At 41.9% G+C, this 16,007-nt stretch overlaps 1 protein-coding gene across 1 annotated transcript in view; it reads left to right on the forward strand.

Annotated features, from left to right (window-relative positions):
• The first annotated feature begins 361 nt into the window (after positions 1-361).
• Positions 362-16,007, forward strand: part of ABCA12 (ATP-binding cassette, sub-family A (ABC1), member 12) — a 53,011-nt gene continuing 37,365 nt past the window's right edge. Inside the window, exons 1-14 of the mRNA XM_010283130.1 lie at positions 362-1,179; positions 1,808-1,923; positions 2,623-2,729; positions 4,189-4,442; positions 4,553-4,665; positions 5,109-5,233; positions 6,035-6,208; positions 7,130-7,294; positions 8,285-8,486; positions 9,066-9,205; positions 9,783-9,902; positions 11,078-11,168; positions 12,513-12,692; positions 14,118-14,433. Of these exons, the coding sequence (XP_010281432.1) occupies positions 362-1,179; positions 1,808-1,923; positions 2,623-2,729; positions 4,189-4,442; positions 4,553-4,665; positions 5,109-5,233; positions 6,035-6,208; positions 7,130-7,294; positions 8,285-8,486; positions 9,066-9,205; positions 9,783-9,902; positions 11,078-11,168; positions 12,513-12,692; positions 14,118-14,433 (2,921 nt within the window). The remainder of the gene's footprint in view (positions 1,180-1,807; positions 1,924-2,622; positions 2,730-4,188; positions 4,443-4,552; positions 4,666-5,108; positions 5,234-6,034; positions 6,209-7,129; positions 7,295-8,284; positions 8,487-9,065; positions 9,206-9,782; positions 9,903-11,077; positions 11,169-12,512; positions 12,693-14,117; positions 14,434-16,007) is intronic.

Below are 16,007 nucleotides of genomic sequence, written 5' to 3' on the forward strand. Positions count from 1 at the left end.
GAGAGTCCTTCATGACACCAACTTAAACAAAACAGTTGAAGAAAAAATGGACATTGTCTATCATTTCTCACATTTGCTGCTACAAAAGGAGTTCAGCCAGTCTTCCTTAGAGCACAATACTTCACTAGAGGCAAAGATTTGGGAGTTCTTGCATTTAGCCTTGAGTCCTTTCCTAGAAAACAGCAACAATGGTTATGGGACACCCCAGAACTGCTCTGCCCAGGACGTGCTCCACATAACACTTGAGATGCTTTTTGAAAATGCCACTCTAAGCGAGTCCTTAGCGGGGAGCCCCTGCCAACCCCTCTTTGATTCCATGGGCGTGGAGAGTGGAACAATGCCCAATGACACCTTTAAAAACATGTTCCAGCTTGCCATAACAAACCTGAAACTGTCTCCAGAGTTTGCTGCTGTCTACAAGAACAGCAGTGAACACTTTTCCAAGGAGCTGTCGTGCATCATCCAGTCTCTGCAGTTTTCTCTGAGTTTCCTTTCCAAATTAAACCTTGTTTCCGAGCTGGAAAACTCGTGGGTACAGGAGAAGGCGACTGCTCTGACTGCTCTCATGGAGGAGCTGCTGCAGAGTAATGCCTCGTGCCCCGTCCTAGTCCAGGATGTGGGTGGTGTGCTCCCATCTCAACTTTTGAACGTGCTCATTCCTTTCATGCTGAATGAAACAGTACTGAATTCCCTAAATTTCTCTGACAGCTCAGCAGGCTGGAATAACCTGTCTGCTCTGTTCAGTGTGGCACAGGATGAGCTCTATATGAACGACCTGCTGCAGAGACTCCAAGGCGCCTTCAGCCTCACCAAATGGAGTTATTACTCAAGCATCTGGGATGTGGTTGACAGTTTCCTAAACACCAAAAGGAATCTAACCGAAGCAGCTGCCTTTGCAAAGGTGTTGGAAGCAGTGGCAAACAACTCTGCCAACGATGTGTCCGCTCTAGAAATCATAGAAGCCAGTCACTACATTCTCAAGAGGCTGAACTTCTCTGATCTGCTAAATGAATTCAATATAAGTTCCAGTTCAGCTTTTCTCTCCAGCAAAACTAGTTTTGACAGTGTGATTGATATTGTCGCTCATCACTTCATTTCCATGGCAGAAACCCTGTACAACAAGACCCTACCTTGGACTCAGAGTGACCAAACTCTGTCACCAACCAGTTTGATCACACGGTGAGTTTGCTTTTTGGGTATTGTAATTGCATGTATGGGTAGTGACCACCATTCTCATTCCAGCATGTGAAGTGTGTTATTTTCTTCCAGTGGAGCAACTTAAGCCTGAAATCACCATGATTTAGGACGCTAGGTCTAACATGGGTTAAATTGGAGAAGAGGAAATTTCTCCTTGAACTGAACAAACAGCTAAAAGTAGGACTTTCAAAAATTTTCTGTGTTGGCATGTATCAGTTCACAGTGAAAGCAGAGTCCTGTAGGAGCCTAGCCATCAGTGGTAAACTCTTCAGAAACCCCTTCTTTGTGGTATGACTCTCTAATTTTTGATTCTTAGTCTCCCCTAGGCATGCCTTTCCATCTATATCTTGCATCCACAGTGAACCTTTCAAGTGTGTTTTCTTATACATACAGTTTGAGAGTGAATGACAGCTTTGGGAGATAACAGCAAAAAGAATTGATGAAGTAAAATTGGGAGGGTACCCACTTAGGAGATGTCATGGGAGACACATGGCTTCATCTGGAATTCTTATTTACACTGCCAAGGAACAGCATCTATACAGCTGACAGGTTTCTCACTAATATACTTTGTTTCTGAAAGAGAAGCTGATTTAAAATCCTTTCTTTTCAGATTTCTGTTTTTAGAATTTGAAAACACCATCTTACAGGTGACAGTGAATAACAGCTATAACCCTTACCTGATGTGTTTAATAAATGCCACTGAAGTTGAAGACAGCAAATTGACAGGTAATCATGATTTCATTAATGTTGTGGGGCCTCAGCTGAAATATGTTGTGCTTGTCTTTTCAAAGTGTTTTGTCTAATGACAGAAAGGAATGGTGCTACATGTTTTCATCCGCTGGCAATTAACTGGAGCTGTGAGACCTCGGGAAGCCAGACTCCTTTTTTGTTTGAGTTCTGTCACATTGCGGATATAAGTTTTCCATCCAACTCTATCCAAAAGGCACGTCTGCTCTTGGCTGTGTGATGACAGGTTGCTGACAGATAAAGAAATCTTACAAATAGAAACCTATATTCCCTTCACAGCTTTATGTACCCATAAGATGACCGCAGTTATTTTTGAGAGTTAACATGGTATTTCACATAGATATTCATCATATGAGCTTATTGTAAAACCTAAGAGGTTTATCTCTGCGCAGAATAGAGATACTGCGTGCGCTCTGAAGGGCACTGTCGGAAGTCCTGTTACGAGCGTGGGGTGGATTTCTTGAGGACCAGAGCACCTACTCGGACTGAATCAGTTATAATCCAGATTACAACCTAGGTCTTGGCCTGTGATTTTAGAGGCCCTGAGCCACATGAATTTGGTGGAAAATAGCAATGGTCAGTAGGGCTCAAAATAAAAGTGCTAATATTCCCATTTGTAAAGGTTCTGTGAGTCTGGCGTTTTTGTCTCAGGTAACCTTTGTTTTCTTCCTTGAACAGAAAACATCACAGTCCTTTTGAAGCAAACGCATCTGAAAAAGAACTCTTTTATGCAAAATAATGCCTCTGAGAAACATTCGTCCATACCAGAGCTCCTGAAGCTAAAAGTGAGTCTGCTTAAAATGCTGACTTGAAGGACATCCCACAGTGATACATGAATGTGCAATGGCGGTTTTAAAAAACAGTGTATGGAAAAAAGGTTTCTTAAAAGAACAGCTGACAAAAATGAGGACTGAAACCGTTTTCTGCCTGCTGCCTATATTTGAAGGTCACCATTAAACTGGGCTAAGGAATTTGTTCTTATATGAGTCCCTACCAAGTGTATACCCATTTTTCTGAGAAGGTAGAGGTATTCCTGTCATGCTAGTCTGTTGGATAGAATGGCTTCTGTTTTCCACCAGCCATCCCAGAAGGATGAGCACTGCATAGGTTGCCAGTGGCAGCATATTCCTCATAAAGCAGTGCACCAGTAGTTTTTTAAGTTCAGTACACTGGGACTTAACAAAGTACCTTGCAGAGCTGTGATTGTTCCACTTTAATTTGAGAAGTATGTAGGGAGGAGTTTTTGAATGCACAAATAGCAGTTAGATACCTCTGCCCTGCTGAAAATCAGTGGAATTGTGCATACCCAATTGGCAGTTATAAGCACCGCTGACTTAGTTACCACTATGCCTAAAGAGCCATACCAACACCAGCGTGGCTGGAGTCCAAGTCCCCACATGCTCCCTTAATCCTAGGTGTCTTACAACACCATAATGGTTTCTGAGATTAAGCACCTAAGTGATATTGATTCATAGATTTCCCTCACCAGCTTTGGATTTGGCAATGCCTCATTTGCGTAAAATACATACATGACTGCACTAATAGCAGTGCATGACTGCACTTTATTTCTCTGTATGAGAAACAGAATTAAAAAGTCTTTTTAAAACGATAACAGTATGCGATGCTATTGCTGCTTACTATACCTATAACAATAATATGATGAGCCTCACTGTGACAGGCACTTACAGGCACTAAACAGAAAACAGTATCAAGAGGCTGATAATGGAAATAATGATGTCAGACAAAAGGAAAGCCCATAATAGCAGAGTAGGCAAAGGACTATAATTTTACAGAGCTTGGCAGGTACAGAAGTCCTGACTTCTAGCCAGCTCCATTTCATATGCTGTAGTGGAGATGACCAGGTGGTGTCCAAAAGGCTACAAAAGTTGCACAAAGTTGATTTATTTGGTCTCTGGGAAGTTTAATTAGTCAACAGGTTAAGTCCAAATGGAATATTGCTATGTATGTGCGTTGGGCAGGGAAAGTGGTATGTTAAGGTTTGCCGGGTTTATTCGATCCTACGCAATGTTGTATAGCCAAATCTGCTACAAACTCATGCAGGAATGATTGTTATGAACTGTTCTATTGTAGACCTTTTGAATGAACTAAAAATATAGCTTAGAATTTTAATCCTAAAGAAAAATGGAAAGGGGACAGCTAGACTCTTTAAAACTTGCCTCTTATAATTCTGTCATCTAACTGGTGTTTGTGCATTTGTCTTCCTTTTCAAAATTTCCTTTGAAGATATCTCGCCTCCGGCACCTGACAACACTTCTTTGTGACTATGAGAGCTTTAAGTCAGTACAGCATATTTGCCATCTCCCTAATGTTAGCTTTGGAGAACTGTGTGAACAAAGTCAATCTCATGAGCAGCTCCTCCGTGCTATTCAACTGAGCAATCAAGTTGTGACCAATGTACTGAATCACAGAAGGATCTCACAAGAGCTTCAAAATATACTGATTGGGGATGCCACAAACATCCACACACAAATGAAATGGTGAGGCTCTCCCTCTGAGATAGACTGCTTTAGTCTTCTGTTTATGAAATGGCGCTTTGCCTTCTTTTCATATTCCCAGTTTTGTTGTTTGTTTTGTCTTTCCAATATAGGTTTCAAGAAAATGTCCCAGAAATTGCTTTCTTTCAAGAGATTCCTCAGTATATGACTACTTTGAATTCCATGTTGAACATCACTGAGAATTTCACAGATACTAGCAAGCAAGGTAGTTTTCTGTGTTTTCTTTACAATGTTGGTAAACATCATCACTGGTATCATAATTTCTGCTGGAAATCCCAAGGCTTGCATACCTGCCGGGAAGAAGTGGGATTAATGAAATAACCATACACAATGTCCCATATCCGTGGGATCCTTTATCTAGGGTAATTCTAGAGCCTCTTCTAGACCACCCTTTTGTTTTCTGTACTGCCCCAAAAGTCCTGTGTGCTGAAAGTCCCAAGTCTTTGTATTTGAGCAACTTTTGCTATCACTAGACCTGTCAACTTCAGCCCACAAATCAGACTGTAAAACCTAGGAAATATGGCTGTATTTTGCAAGTTGTTTTTTTTAATCAGCAGTGATGTACCTCACTTCCATACTTTACCTGAAGTCTTCTCTGTGTGCTTGAGATTGCTGTTATAGCAATTGTTCTTTAATTGTTCTTTACAGAAAAGTTGAGAGATGTATTTAAAAATGTGGACCAGCTCAAAGAAGAACTCAAAGACACAACAGGAATGTCCACAGCCAGTATTGATGCTCTTCTGGAAGCATCTCTCCCGGAAAACAGCAGTCAGGTAAGCTTGCTGTCATCCTGATGAGAGATCTTGTTGCTTTCTACCTCTCAGACCATTAAAAACAGAATTTGTGAGTGCAGCTAAGCAAATCACTGCATATGTGACATCACAGAGAGAGGTAGATTATCCCACAGGGATAGACAGCGTAGCATGTTATGGATCAAAATAGCCATCAGAAATGCAGTAAGAGTACTCACTGACGTCAGTTCAGCCTTTGGAGACCAAGAGCCATATGGTCTCTTTGGCTGTCCCCAGTAGCTGGTAAGCAGCCATGCACTGCCTGGTGAGTGATTGCTCCGATCCGTAGCAAGGGCACAGTTCACTGCAATAGACTAATGAGGACTGAGTGGGGTCCTCAGTGCTGAGGAGTTGTTGCAGTCCAGATGGAAAACACGCTTCTAACCGCAATTTGAGAGAGCACTCGGGATCCAAAAATAGCCTCCTCTAATGAGAGCTGAGCTTGCCTTCCTCAGCCTCCTGCGCAGAGCTCCAGATGATTTTCCCCTTCCCAACTGTCTTGTCTGGACTGAGCCTTAAAGAGCATGCTCTTTTCCAAACTTTACATACATCAGTCAATGGAAAACTGAAGCCACAAAAGCTTTTACTACTGTGCAAGCTGGGCAGTAAAACAGTCCTTAGGATTTGTCCCTTGGAGCAGGAGTAATGGGTAGGCATTTTCTGGTTCTCAGGGTTGAAATATGACACTGTGGAAAGAACAACAGCAAGGCAAGATTAATCCATGCATACTGGAGCGAGCACTCTACCCCCTAACAAATCTTTTCTTCCTTTGTGCAAACACAGCTCATTTCTCAGATCCTCCAACTGGAGTCTTGTCACGTCTACCCTGCTGACCCACAGCTGCGAACAGTAGCGCAGGAGTTCTGCAATCTCTCTCTTTCAGAGAGGACTCGTGAGACGTACTTCCTGGGGGTCACACTGTTACGACACTTAGACATTTACAATTTCTTATACAAGGTTAGTGCTGGATTTGTAGAGTCCTTTCTATGGTCTTTGCTGCGTGTAGTGGCTGAAAGGTCATAAAATATCATTGCAGTGGCCAGAAGCAATGCTGATTTATACAAGCCAAAGATCAGGCTTTGCTCATGCAGTAATTTTTATTGCATATCCATGCTGTGACAGGGTGGATATAAATGAGGATCCCGCTGGTGTAAACCCGCAAACCTCATTTAAAGGCAGTGGACCCACTCTAAATGCCTCCTTGTCTGCTAGTATCTATATGCTGTTACAACATCTTGAACATTCCCAGCTGAGTTCAGCCTTCCCAAAAATAAGGCACTGGGCTAAATTTTTTTATTCCTTGAAGAGAAGCCCTGGAAAAAGCCTTGTAAAATGTATTTTCCCTATCTAATTGACACTGCGGAGTTACTCAATGGTTCAAGTATCCCCCACACACAACTATATAAACAACATGTAAAAATATCATTCATGGAGAAGTGTGTTGAATACATATTTAAAAATGCTGCAGAAGTGATCCTGGGGGGAAAAAAGAGTTCTTAAATGAGAATGCAAATGAATTTGGCTTAGGTCAAATGTCACTCATAGTGTTTGACATCTATGTTGTGCGAAATGCTTAAATCTCTTAGAGATTTGGATTATATCCCAGCCAATATGTGATACACATTTCCCAACTGTAGGTGTTTGGAAACATGCATTATTCAAAATATGTAATATTCAGGGGAGTGATTTGCAAAAGCAATTGGGGGTTTAGGAATACAAATTCCATTCATTTCCCATGGGACATCCACTCCCTAAGCCTCCTAACAGTTTTGAAAATCCCACAATCTTTGTCTTGGAGGTAACACAATATGGGCGTGTGCGTGCATGTGCGCACAGATTCCTGCTAATCATAATTGATTTCCTTTCTGCCTCTTGTAGATGTTTTTCCCTAAGGAACTTCAGAAACCCGTGGACAAGGTGTTAGGCCTTCTGACAAAAATGAAGTATTTCAGACACCAGGTTGAATCTGGCGTTGATCCATTGCTAGAAGCTATCCATTCAGTGAAAAAGCTCCGGCAGTCTAGAAACATGCCACTGACTAAGGTACGTGTAGTCTGCATGTGCTTTGGAGGCAAAATGCCACTGGAACAGTTTCCACAGGAATTTTTACCCTGGAAGCCAAAGGTGCATTAAATCATAGATTACCAGTTCTCTTTTAAAGCAGCAGTGTCCTAAGAAGAATCTTTATCAAACTTACATGTTGCCTTCGTGGGAGAGCTTTGATTTGGAGCAGTGGGACCATCATGTGCTCATGACAGGGGACACTAGGAACACATGCTGTGGGAAGGAACACTAGGAAGAAAAATGCAGGGGATAAACAACTGTCTTGAAGGAGCATAGACTTCCAACAAAATATACCAGTGTATTGGAAGAGGTCAGCTTGTGAAAGCAGCTGGAGAACTGCCCGCTAAAGGCTGTCCAAACCCACATAAATCAACAGCAAAAATTTGCTCTAGCTTTAGTGTGTGTTAGTACACGCCCAAAGCCTCAAGACTGCCCAAAACATTCAGTACAAACCCAGTCCTGCTCCGACAGCTGCCATAACTTCAGGTTGCACTAACTTCACCCAGCACTGGATCCAGTCCCCCTCTGATCCATAGTCAATGACAGTACGGGTTACGGGAATCATTTCTAGGAATCACTTTACCTGCGCGTTGCAGAACCACGTGCAGTCGTGAACTAGATGGTGATAGGGGATGTGCACATCTGTGTGGCAAATTCTTTCTTGTAAGCCAGGGTGTGTGTGTGTCACCAGGCACACACTATAGCCAATTTCTGTACACACATTATAGGTAATTCCCACATTGGATCTCATACCTGGAAATGAATTTCCCACCTCTGTCACAGCAGAGGTTAGCCATAAAAGCATGATTTCCATGGAAAGTCCTTTTTTTTTTTGTAGAGATAAACTTCTCCTAAGAAAGTAGTGTAAAAATGTACAGTCCTTGCCTTCTAATTCTGTTATTTCTTTTTCATCTCAGAATGGAATGATTTTAGCATGTAGGATTTATTTGCATTTTGTCTTTTCTGCAGGAATTATTTAAACAAAACAACTTTAGGATAACACGTGGCACATTTAAATCCATGTCAAAAGTTCTGTGCAACCAAGAGATCACCCCCCTGTTTTTTGAGTCCTTGCTTCCAGATTTTGGAGATCCTGTAAGCAACAGTTCTTCTGTGGAGGATGTCTACGTCCAAAAGATGATGAGGAAATATGGGATTCCTCATGACTCCAGTAAGTCTGGCTTTTCCTTAAGGCAAAAACATTTCAGAGCCAAGCTTTACTGTTTCCAGAGAGATCCAGTGCTGAGCTGTTCCCCCATATGTCTCTGGAGGGCTGTAAGTGCTCATGATTTATGCTAGCTGAAGATCTGCACTGCCCTAATTATTGGTGGTTTATTTCCATAATAAAAGTTAAAAGGAAAACAGCCTACATAGCAGAGCTTGACACTGCACTGGTTTCCATTTGTTGATGATCTGGTCTTAGAACTTGACAGGTCACCACTTTTTCTTGATGTGTAGTTTTTCCAACTGTACTGACATTATTAGCTTCTCTGAGTTCACGAAACTCTATTTAACCTTCAACCAGAGAATCCTGGCTCGAACAATAAGACTCTTGTTGTCTTGAGTTCAACAACAGGACATCTTAGGGGTGGATTGCTTTTGTCAAGACATATTATATCAGTGAAGAAGGCCCTGAAGTCATATTGGACACAGCAACAAACTGGGCAGATGGGAAAAAATACACTGGTATCTTTCTTATGTCTGGTCTATTTGTGCTCTGTGTAATTTGTTTGCCTTTCTCCCCTTGCAGCACCGTTTTGCTTATCCTTTTACCTGGACCTGGTCAAGACCCCAACTGGAGCTTTAATTTGGTCTTTTTTAAAACCAATGGTGCTTGGGAAGATCCTTTATACACCAGATACCATAGAAACTCGAGCAATCATGGGAAAGGTATGGCTCTGTTTACAGTACATCAGGATATGCCCACTCAAAAGGATTGCAATTTATCTAGCATGAACTTGTTTCTTTGAGAAGCAGTAGTCTATTTTTCTGATTGTTTGGAGTATTAGGCAAATTATCTTTTCCTAGTTGCATTGCTGGTCACATGAGTCGTCTTTTGTCTTTGAATGAATCTTACCTCCAAAAAATTGCTGTTGGTCTAATATTTATAATACGTTTTTTTAAGGCCTTCAGTTTATGAAGTTTCACCCCCATATTTTCAGCCAGTAAGAGAGATGTCTCCCAGGAAAAATGCTATAAGGAGTACTTGTTCTCAGGCAGACCAGTGGTGGAAGAAAAGCTGGATATCCAAGACTTGCTCCAAATGTCACATATGAGGCCATATTTTTAAGTATTTGCATCCAAATTCAGTGTGTTAAGGGGCATTTTGCCAAATGGTGGTAGATTGCGAAGAAAAATCCTAAGGAAACAAAATTTGGTCTTAGCTGTTTTATTGGTTTATTTGTTGTTTAAAGGCTGTAAGGTAATGAATAAATATATCCTTACGTGTTGTGGGCTTTTTTTATAGTCTAATGCAACCCTGAAGCAGATGGCTGATGTAGCCATGAAGTCCCAGGAGTGGTTGGACAAGGCTCCTGTCATCATGAATTCACTGACTAAGTTAAACCAGACAGTTCCGATGATCAAGGTATGAAATCCTACCTCTACTGACTCTCTGCGGGAGGGAACTGGGAGGATGTATTTCTTCACTGAAATAAACTGAGGTTCCAGGAACGTCAGGGACATCTTAGGTCAGCTGGGGAGACACTTCTCAGGCTTTTGTCCTGGACTTCACAGTTTCTGTGCCTGCCTCTCTGCTCCCATAACAGAAATACTCCTGATGCACCTTTCCATGCAAATCCTCTTTCTGAAATGATCTGTTTGTAATATGCTCCCTGACACTGGACATGCTGAGGCCTGCTGGAGGGCTAAGATGAGCAGGGAATGCTCTTCAGTTTGTAAATTAACTTTCTGCTTGATGGAGTGATCCAGCCAGCCAAGACCAGGCAAGAAATGACTTTTTCAGAAAATGAAACAGTACCTATAATAAGCATGTAGCTCTGGGTACACCCGTAAGAGCTAGAAGATGTCTTTGTACCTCAGTGAATGTAAATAAAATTTCTTTTTCCTCTCCTAAGGAACGTAGGCTTGCTTGGATACAGAAAGCAGTAGGCTGTAATGTTTCACATACTTGCTTCCTGTTCTCCGCAGTAAAAACTGTCTCCTTTTCTTACAAAACTATGAAAACGAGATATCTGGAACCCTAAAGCATTAGAAGCTAACTTCAGTGGCTGGAATTCATTGTAATTTCCATAGCACTGAGAGAAAATACAGAGTGGAATATGCGAAAGTGAAATGAAATATTCTCTGGTGACTGCACTCATTGGTGGAATAATGAACATTCAGCCAAACAAAAATCTGTCTGCTGGTCTCCAAGCTAAATTTTGATCCCCTACCCATGGTGCTGTGGCTATGTTCACAGGAGTTAAACCGGGCACAAATTAAATTTACTGCACTTTTAGAATAACAAAGATGATCCATGATTTTTCCATGGGACTTTATGCCTGATGGAGACTCAATAGCCATCTTCTGCTGACTCCCAAGAACACCAGGTTGGACTCACAGGGCTCTGTATGATGATCTCATTGCTAACGTTTCCCCATCCTGATACACAGAGTGAAACATGGAAGATCAGGAAAGGAGTTGGAAGGGATTGTAAATGCTTTGTGAAGGCAGCTGGTCTGTTATATTTTAAAAATACACTGAATAAGCTCAAGGGGCTTCTGGTCAGACTGATGCTTTTTCTTTTTTGCTTGTTGATAGAACACCCTGCAGAATCCCTTTGTGCAGGTTTTTATCAAGCTAATGGTGGATCTGGATGCAGCTGAACTGCTAAGGCAAATAAATGAACTGGGTAAGTTGTTCCACATTTGCTGCCCTTCTACTTGTACTTCAGGTCTGGGAGCTCCAGAGTCACTAAACTGTAGCCATCTTGTGGTACTTCTCTTGCCAGTATTGGATGGTTTAGTGAAAGACAATCTCAGCTGTGATTCAAAAATCTTGTGGTCTATGGGAAAAGACTCTTGGAAAGCAAAGGGCTTGCATGAGAAGACGTTTCTCATGAGTGTTGAAGGGATAGTAGGATGGCAATCTCTGCAGCTGAGTGTGGCCACTGGAGGACACTGTTTAGCCGTATGTATAACTTCAAATGAGCTACCTGGGACTCTGCTGGGAAACGTGGAGAGCTCACTTGCATCACATCAGGGTTCAACCAAAAAGTTTTCCAGAGGAGAAAAGCAAGGGATCAGATAAAGGCGCCCAGGCTGATGAAGCCAGAGGCATCATTACAGGAGACACTTTGCTGGAATTTGGTGTTCTCTGGTGGTCTTGTATGGTCCTTCAAGGTGAGAGTTGCTCATCTGCATGGTGGGAATCATCAGCTAACAGCGGTGGTGGATACATCGCCTGTTAGTGCACAGCATGGTGATCGCAGTCCCTTCCTATCTGGTCTTATTGTCCCTACTTGCTTTTTCAGTGGGTGGCCATACATGTCAACATAAGTCTGGGTTATGCCAGCAAAACCCAGCATAAAGCAAGAGTGGCTGTAGTCTGTTGCAGGCAGAAGAATATTTACATGCTGCTCCTGATGACCTCTGTGTTATTTCATGAGTAGCATCTCCTGTCTTAACTCCCCATAAAATCATCGTGCCTGCAGCAGCTGTTCCATATTAGTTACACTGCATTATTCAGTCACCTTTTAAAATAGCCAGGAAACAGTGGCATCTTTATTAAACTGCATTATCAGGTTTAGTACACACATCAGCACAAGAGACATAACTTTTCCTTGATGTGTTTGTATAAAGCACATTCTCCCCTGAGACAGAGCGGCTCAACAGGCGAGTTGATTACATCAAAAACCGTAAGATGTGGAATGAATGGCGAGCACCACACGCGAGTCTAAAACCTCAGCGGGTTAGTAGCAACTTCTGATTTGGGATGGCTGTCACATCCCGTTGCTGGCATCCTCCCAAAGGCAAACTCATGAGCATATTACAAATGATTAACATAAAAATTGGGTCAACAACATGCCTTCATTGCACTGCTAAGTGCAGAAATGTATTTTATACTTAGTGTTTAGTATGATGGGCTTTTTCTTCCTTTCTGGTGTCACTGTTACTGTAAAGAACAGAATGATGTGATGAATTTTTTTGCTATGTGTAGTGATGTACTGGTTTTGTTTGTGTTTTTTCTTTTTCAGATGATATTCGGCTGGAATTACAGAACAACGCTGACGTTGTCGATCAGCTGAATACATTAGCTACTCTTGCTGTAAATGTGTCCTCCTGTGTCTCATTTAATCGCATTCAGGCAGTCAGAAACTTAGAGGAAATGGAAATGGTGGCTAAAGAGCTCTTTCTGAAGAACGAGCTTTTTGCAAGTATGTGACAGAGTCTTAAATCCCCCTGTAAATTAAAGTTAGCCTGGTACAGGGTGGGATTCCAGCATAAGAAGTTTGACTTCCCACCAGCAGCTGTTGTGGTCACAACTCCCACCAGTGTGTGTGTGGGACCTGCACACTGAGACCTCCTCCTGGCAGTATTTCACACTCTCCTTTTTGTACCTCCTCTTCTCTCACACCTCTGCTGTCTGTACAGAAAGCCTTTGGTCAACTGGTGTTCTCTTGGTTAATTCTCAGCTTGAACATAATTTCACTGCACTTAGGAAATCTTCATGACAGCTGCCTTCTTTCAGGCCCCCATGGGAAAGGATGCTTTAATCAAGAAAGATACAAGACAGTTCAATTTATTAGAAGGTCATAAAGCTCTTGGTGTTCCAGCCAAACGCAGCAATATCATACTGGGTTTTCTCAGTCACACTTTTCACATTTGTGGGATCAGATTGCAGCTTCAGATCAGACTGCAGGGAGAGGAGGGGGGAGTAGAGAATAGGAACTTAGATCAATTTGAATGATACCAATGTGTCTTATTTTTTAAAGAATTACCAATATCTTCTCAATTAGGATTTATTTATAAGTCCTGTGACCTGTTTGGTTTTTTACCTCATAATTGAGGAGTAGGTAGAAACCTTTTATTTTCTTGGAACTTCAGACCCTGATAATATTTGTCTATTTGCATAAAAGCAGTTGTCTTCCATGTTTGCCCTCCATTCCATTGTATGCCTTATATATGTAATAATCAGGAAAACTATTCTGGAGATAAAAACCACTGTGGTATTGCCTCTCCTCAAACTTTAAAGGAAAAAAAGTCCTGTCTGTCAAACTGTATCTGTAGCATGCCATTTCCTGACAGGAACTCGCAAAGCTTTTATATTCTTAGACATCTCAGCTTTGCAGGAATTTGTGTGGGCACAAAAATATGTGTATAGGTCATGAACAATTTTCAACACCGCGTTCCTGAGGTTTTTATGTTACAGAATCACTATGTGAGCTCTGTTGAGTACCTTTGGATACGTTCATGAGAGGTCCATGTGATGAGTGATATACCTAACATACGTGACAGTCTACATTAACAGCAAGATTTTTCCAAATGCAGGTGGTTATTTTGAGAGCCTTTGGTTTTTGAGTGCTCAGTGGGAAAAGATTTAAAGGCTCTGGGGGTGTATTTCGCACCCAGAATCATTGGTCACATTTGAAAGTACGAGTAGCTGCAGTGATGTACGGTTTCCACTTATAGACCCTTGATAAGCAGCCTACCCATCTGAGCATTATGTGTGCAGAAAAGAAATGAAATGATGGATTGTAATGTAGAAAAGGCTTATAAAAATGAGGCGTTCCTACGTATCTGTGTACACTGTTCCCATGCTATCGACTCTGAAGGAAAGCCTTTTCTCTTTCTTTTCCAAGGTATCATTTTCAAGCTGCCTTCAAGCCATAGCAACCCTGGACGCTCAGTTCAAGGGGACTTAGCTCTCCCTCCTGTGCTCAACTACACCATCCGAATGAGCAGCAGGATCACGCAAACCACCAACAGAATAAGGGAGCGTATCTGGACAGTGGGCCCACACAATTCCACCTCCCAGAGCCAGATTTACAGCCGGGCGTTTATTTATATCCAGGACAGCATTGAAAGAGCCATTATTGAGTTACAGACTGGCAAGAATCCAGAGGAAATAGCTGTTCAAGTCCAGGCCATGCCATACCCTTGCTACAATAAGGATATGTAAGTTTGTGTGGCTTTTGTCTTCATGCTTTGTGTAAGCTCATCTTGTCTGACTGGTGGAGTTCACTAGCTGCACTGGTCCCCTTAATACCATGTTGAGATGACATAGAAATCATTTCGTTTCGTGGTTTTATTTTTTCAAAGGTCTGAACAAAAGAATTTTGGACTCTAGTATAAATGGTCTCTGTTTAGTTTGCCTCATCTTTTGTTTTCAGTGCTCTGTATGTACCTGAATTGTCATGGTAACTATAGATTTTACAGCGGGTAAAATTTGCTGTCCCTGTTTTACTACACATGGTGGAACTGAGACTGGGGTTGGCAGGACTTGGGTTAAATAAGTGTTGGCTTTTTCTGCAGGTGTTTACGTGCAGACAATACAGCAAAAACTTAGAAAATTTATTTATTAGGCAAAAAAAGAGTCCCTAGGTTTATGAGCTTTGTTCCTAGAGATTGCTATCCAGCTATGGTATTTGTCATTCATTCCAGTGATTCTAGCTAATGTTCAGTGTATAGTGAATAGTTCTCAATACAGGTGCCTCTCAGGTGCCTTAAGAAAGGTAAGAGGGAGGATGAAATTGTACCATTCATCTCTGCAATAATGACGGAGGACAGAGAAGCTTTTTATGCACTGAGTTGCCAGGGTTAACAACCTGTTATACAGAGCAGCACAGCATGAACTGTGTGTGGACCAGAATAAGTTTTGAATGGTGAAGCAGATCAAATTGTTTTGGATCATCTTCCTTTCCACTCATCTTGAGCCAGATCTGCAGCTAGTATAAACTGCGTCTCTGCCAACTGCAATAGAGAAGCGAATCTCTCACAGCTGAGGACCTGCCTCTCTGGCAAGACAATTTTGGTCTGCGTTGGAAAGCTGGCAACATGGTACTTCCTCAGAGTTATTACCCTGACCACAGCTGGTGGCCAAACTGTGTGGAAAACACACAGGAAAGGAATTTCATGTCCATCAGAAAATACAGAAGGATGTTCAGCAAATAGTATTGGTGGGTTGGATGGTCACTCTGCCCTGACAAGAGGGTCTCCCTTGGACCAAAAATACAGACTAGACCTAAGAGCTCTTCCTATTGAAAAGCCTGTGTGCCTACTGCATGAGCTAAAAGGTTATCTGGGAGCTATAGGAGCTATAGCAAACCCATTAACCTCCTGCGTCAGCCTGTCACTTAAGAGAGTTCCTGTCACTTAAGAGAGTTGGGGACCTATAATCTCTTCTCAGGGTAACAGCATGCAAAGTGCCTGCAAGTATGCATGCAGTAAGCATTCAGACCAAGTGTCAGCTTCTTGCAGCAAATACATGGATTATTGCTGTGAGATAGTTTTGTACAATTATTAACTGGCTGCTGGAGGCATTTACTACAGTGCTATCTGCTCCTTTTCTTGTTCTTGGGCTGCTGAGAAAACCGCTTGCCTTTGGGTTTCCCTCCCCACCCCAGGTTCAGTGGGACATGAGTTTGCTCAATTATTAAAATACCTAAAGGCTAGGGATTTGCATCCAGTAGAAATCATCATAAAATGACTGTTTATTGATTGTTATCACATAGTTACCATCCTGTAGGGAA

The sequence above is a fragment of the Phaethon lepturus genome, unplaced genomic scaffold (genome assembly GCF_000687285.1).
Source record: "Phaethon lepturus isolate BGI_N335 unplaced genomic scaffold, ASM68728v1 scaffold763, whole genome shotgun sequence".
NCBI classification, from domain to species: domain Eukaryota; kingdom Metazoa; phylum Chordata; class Aves; order Phaethontiformes; family Phaethontidae; genus Phaethon; species Phaethon lepturus.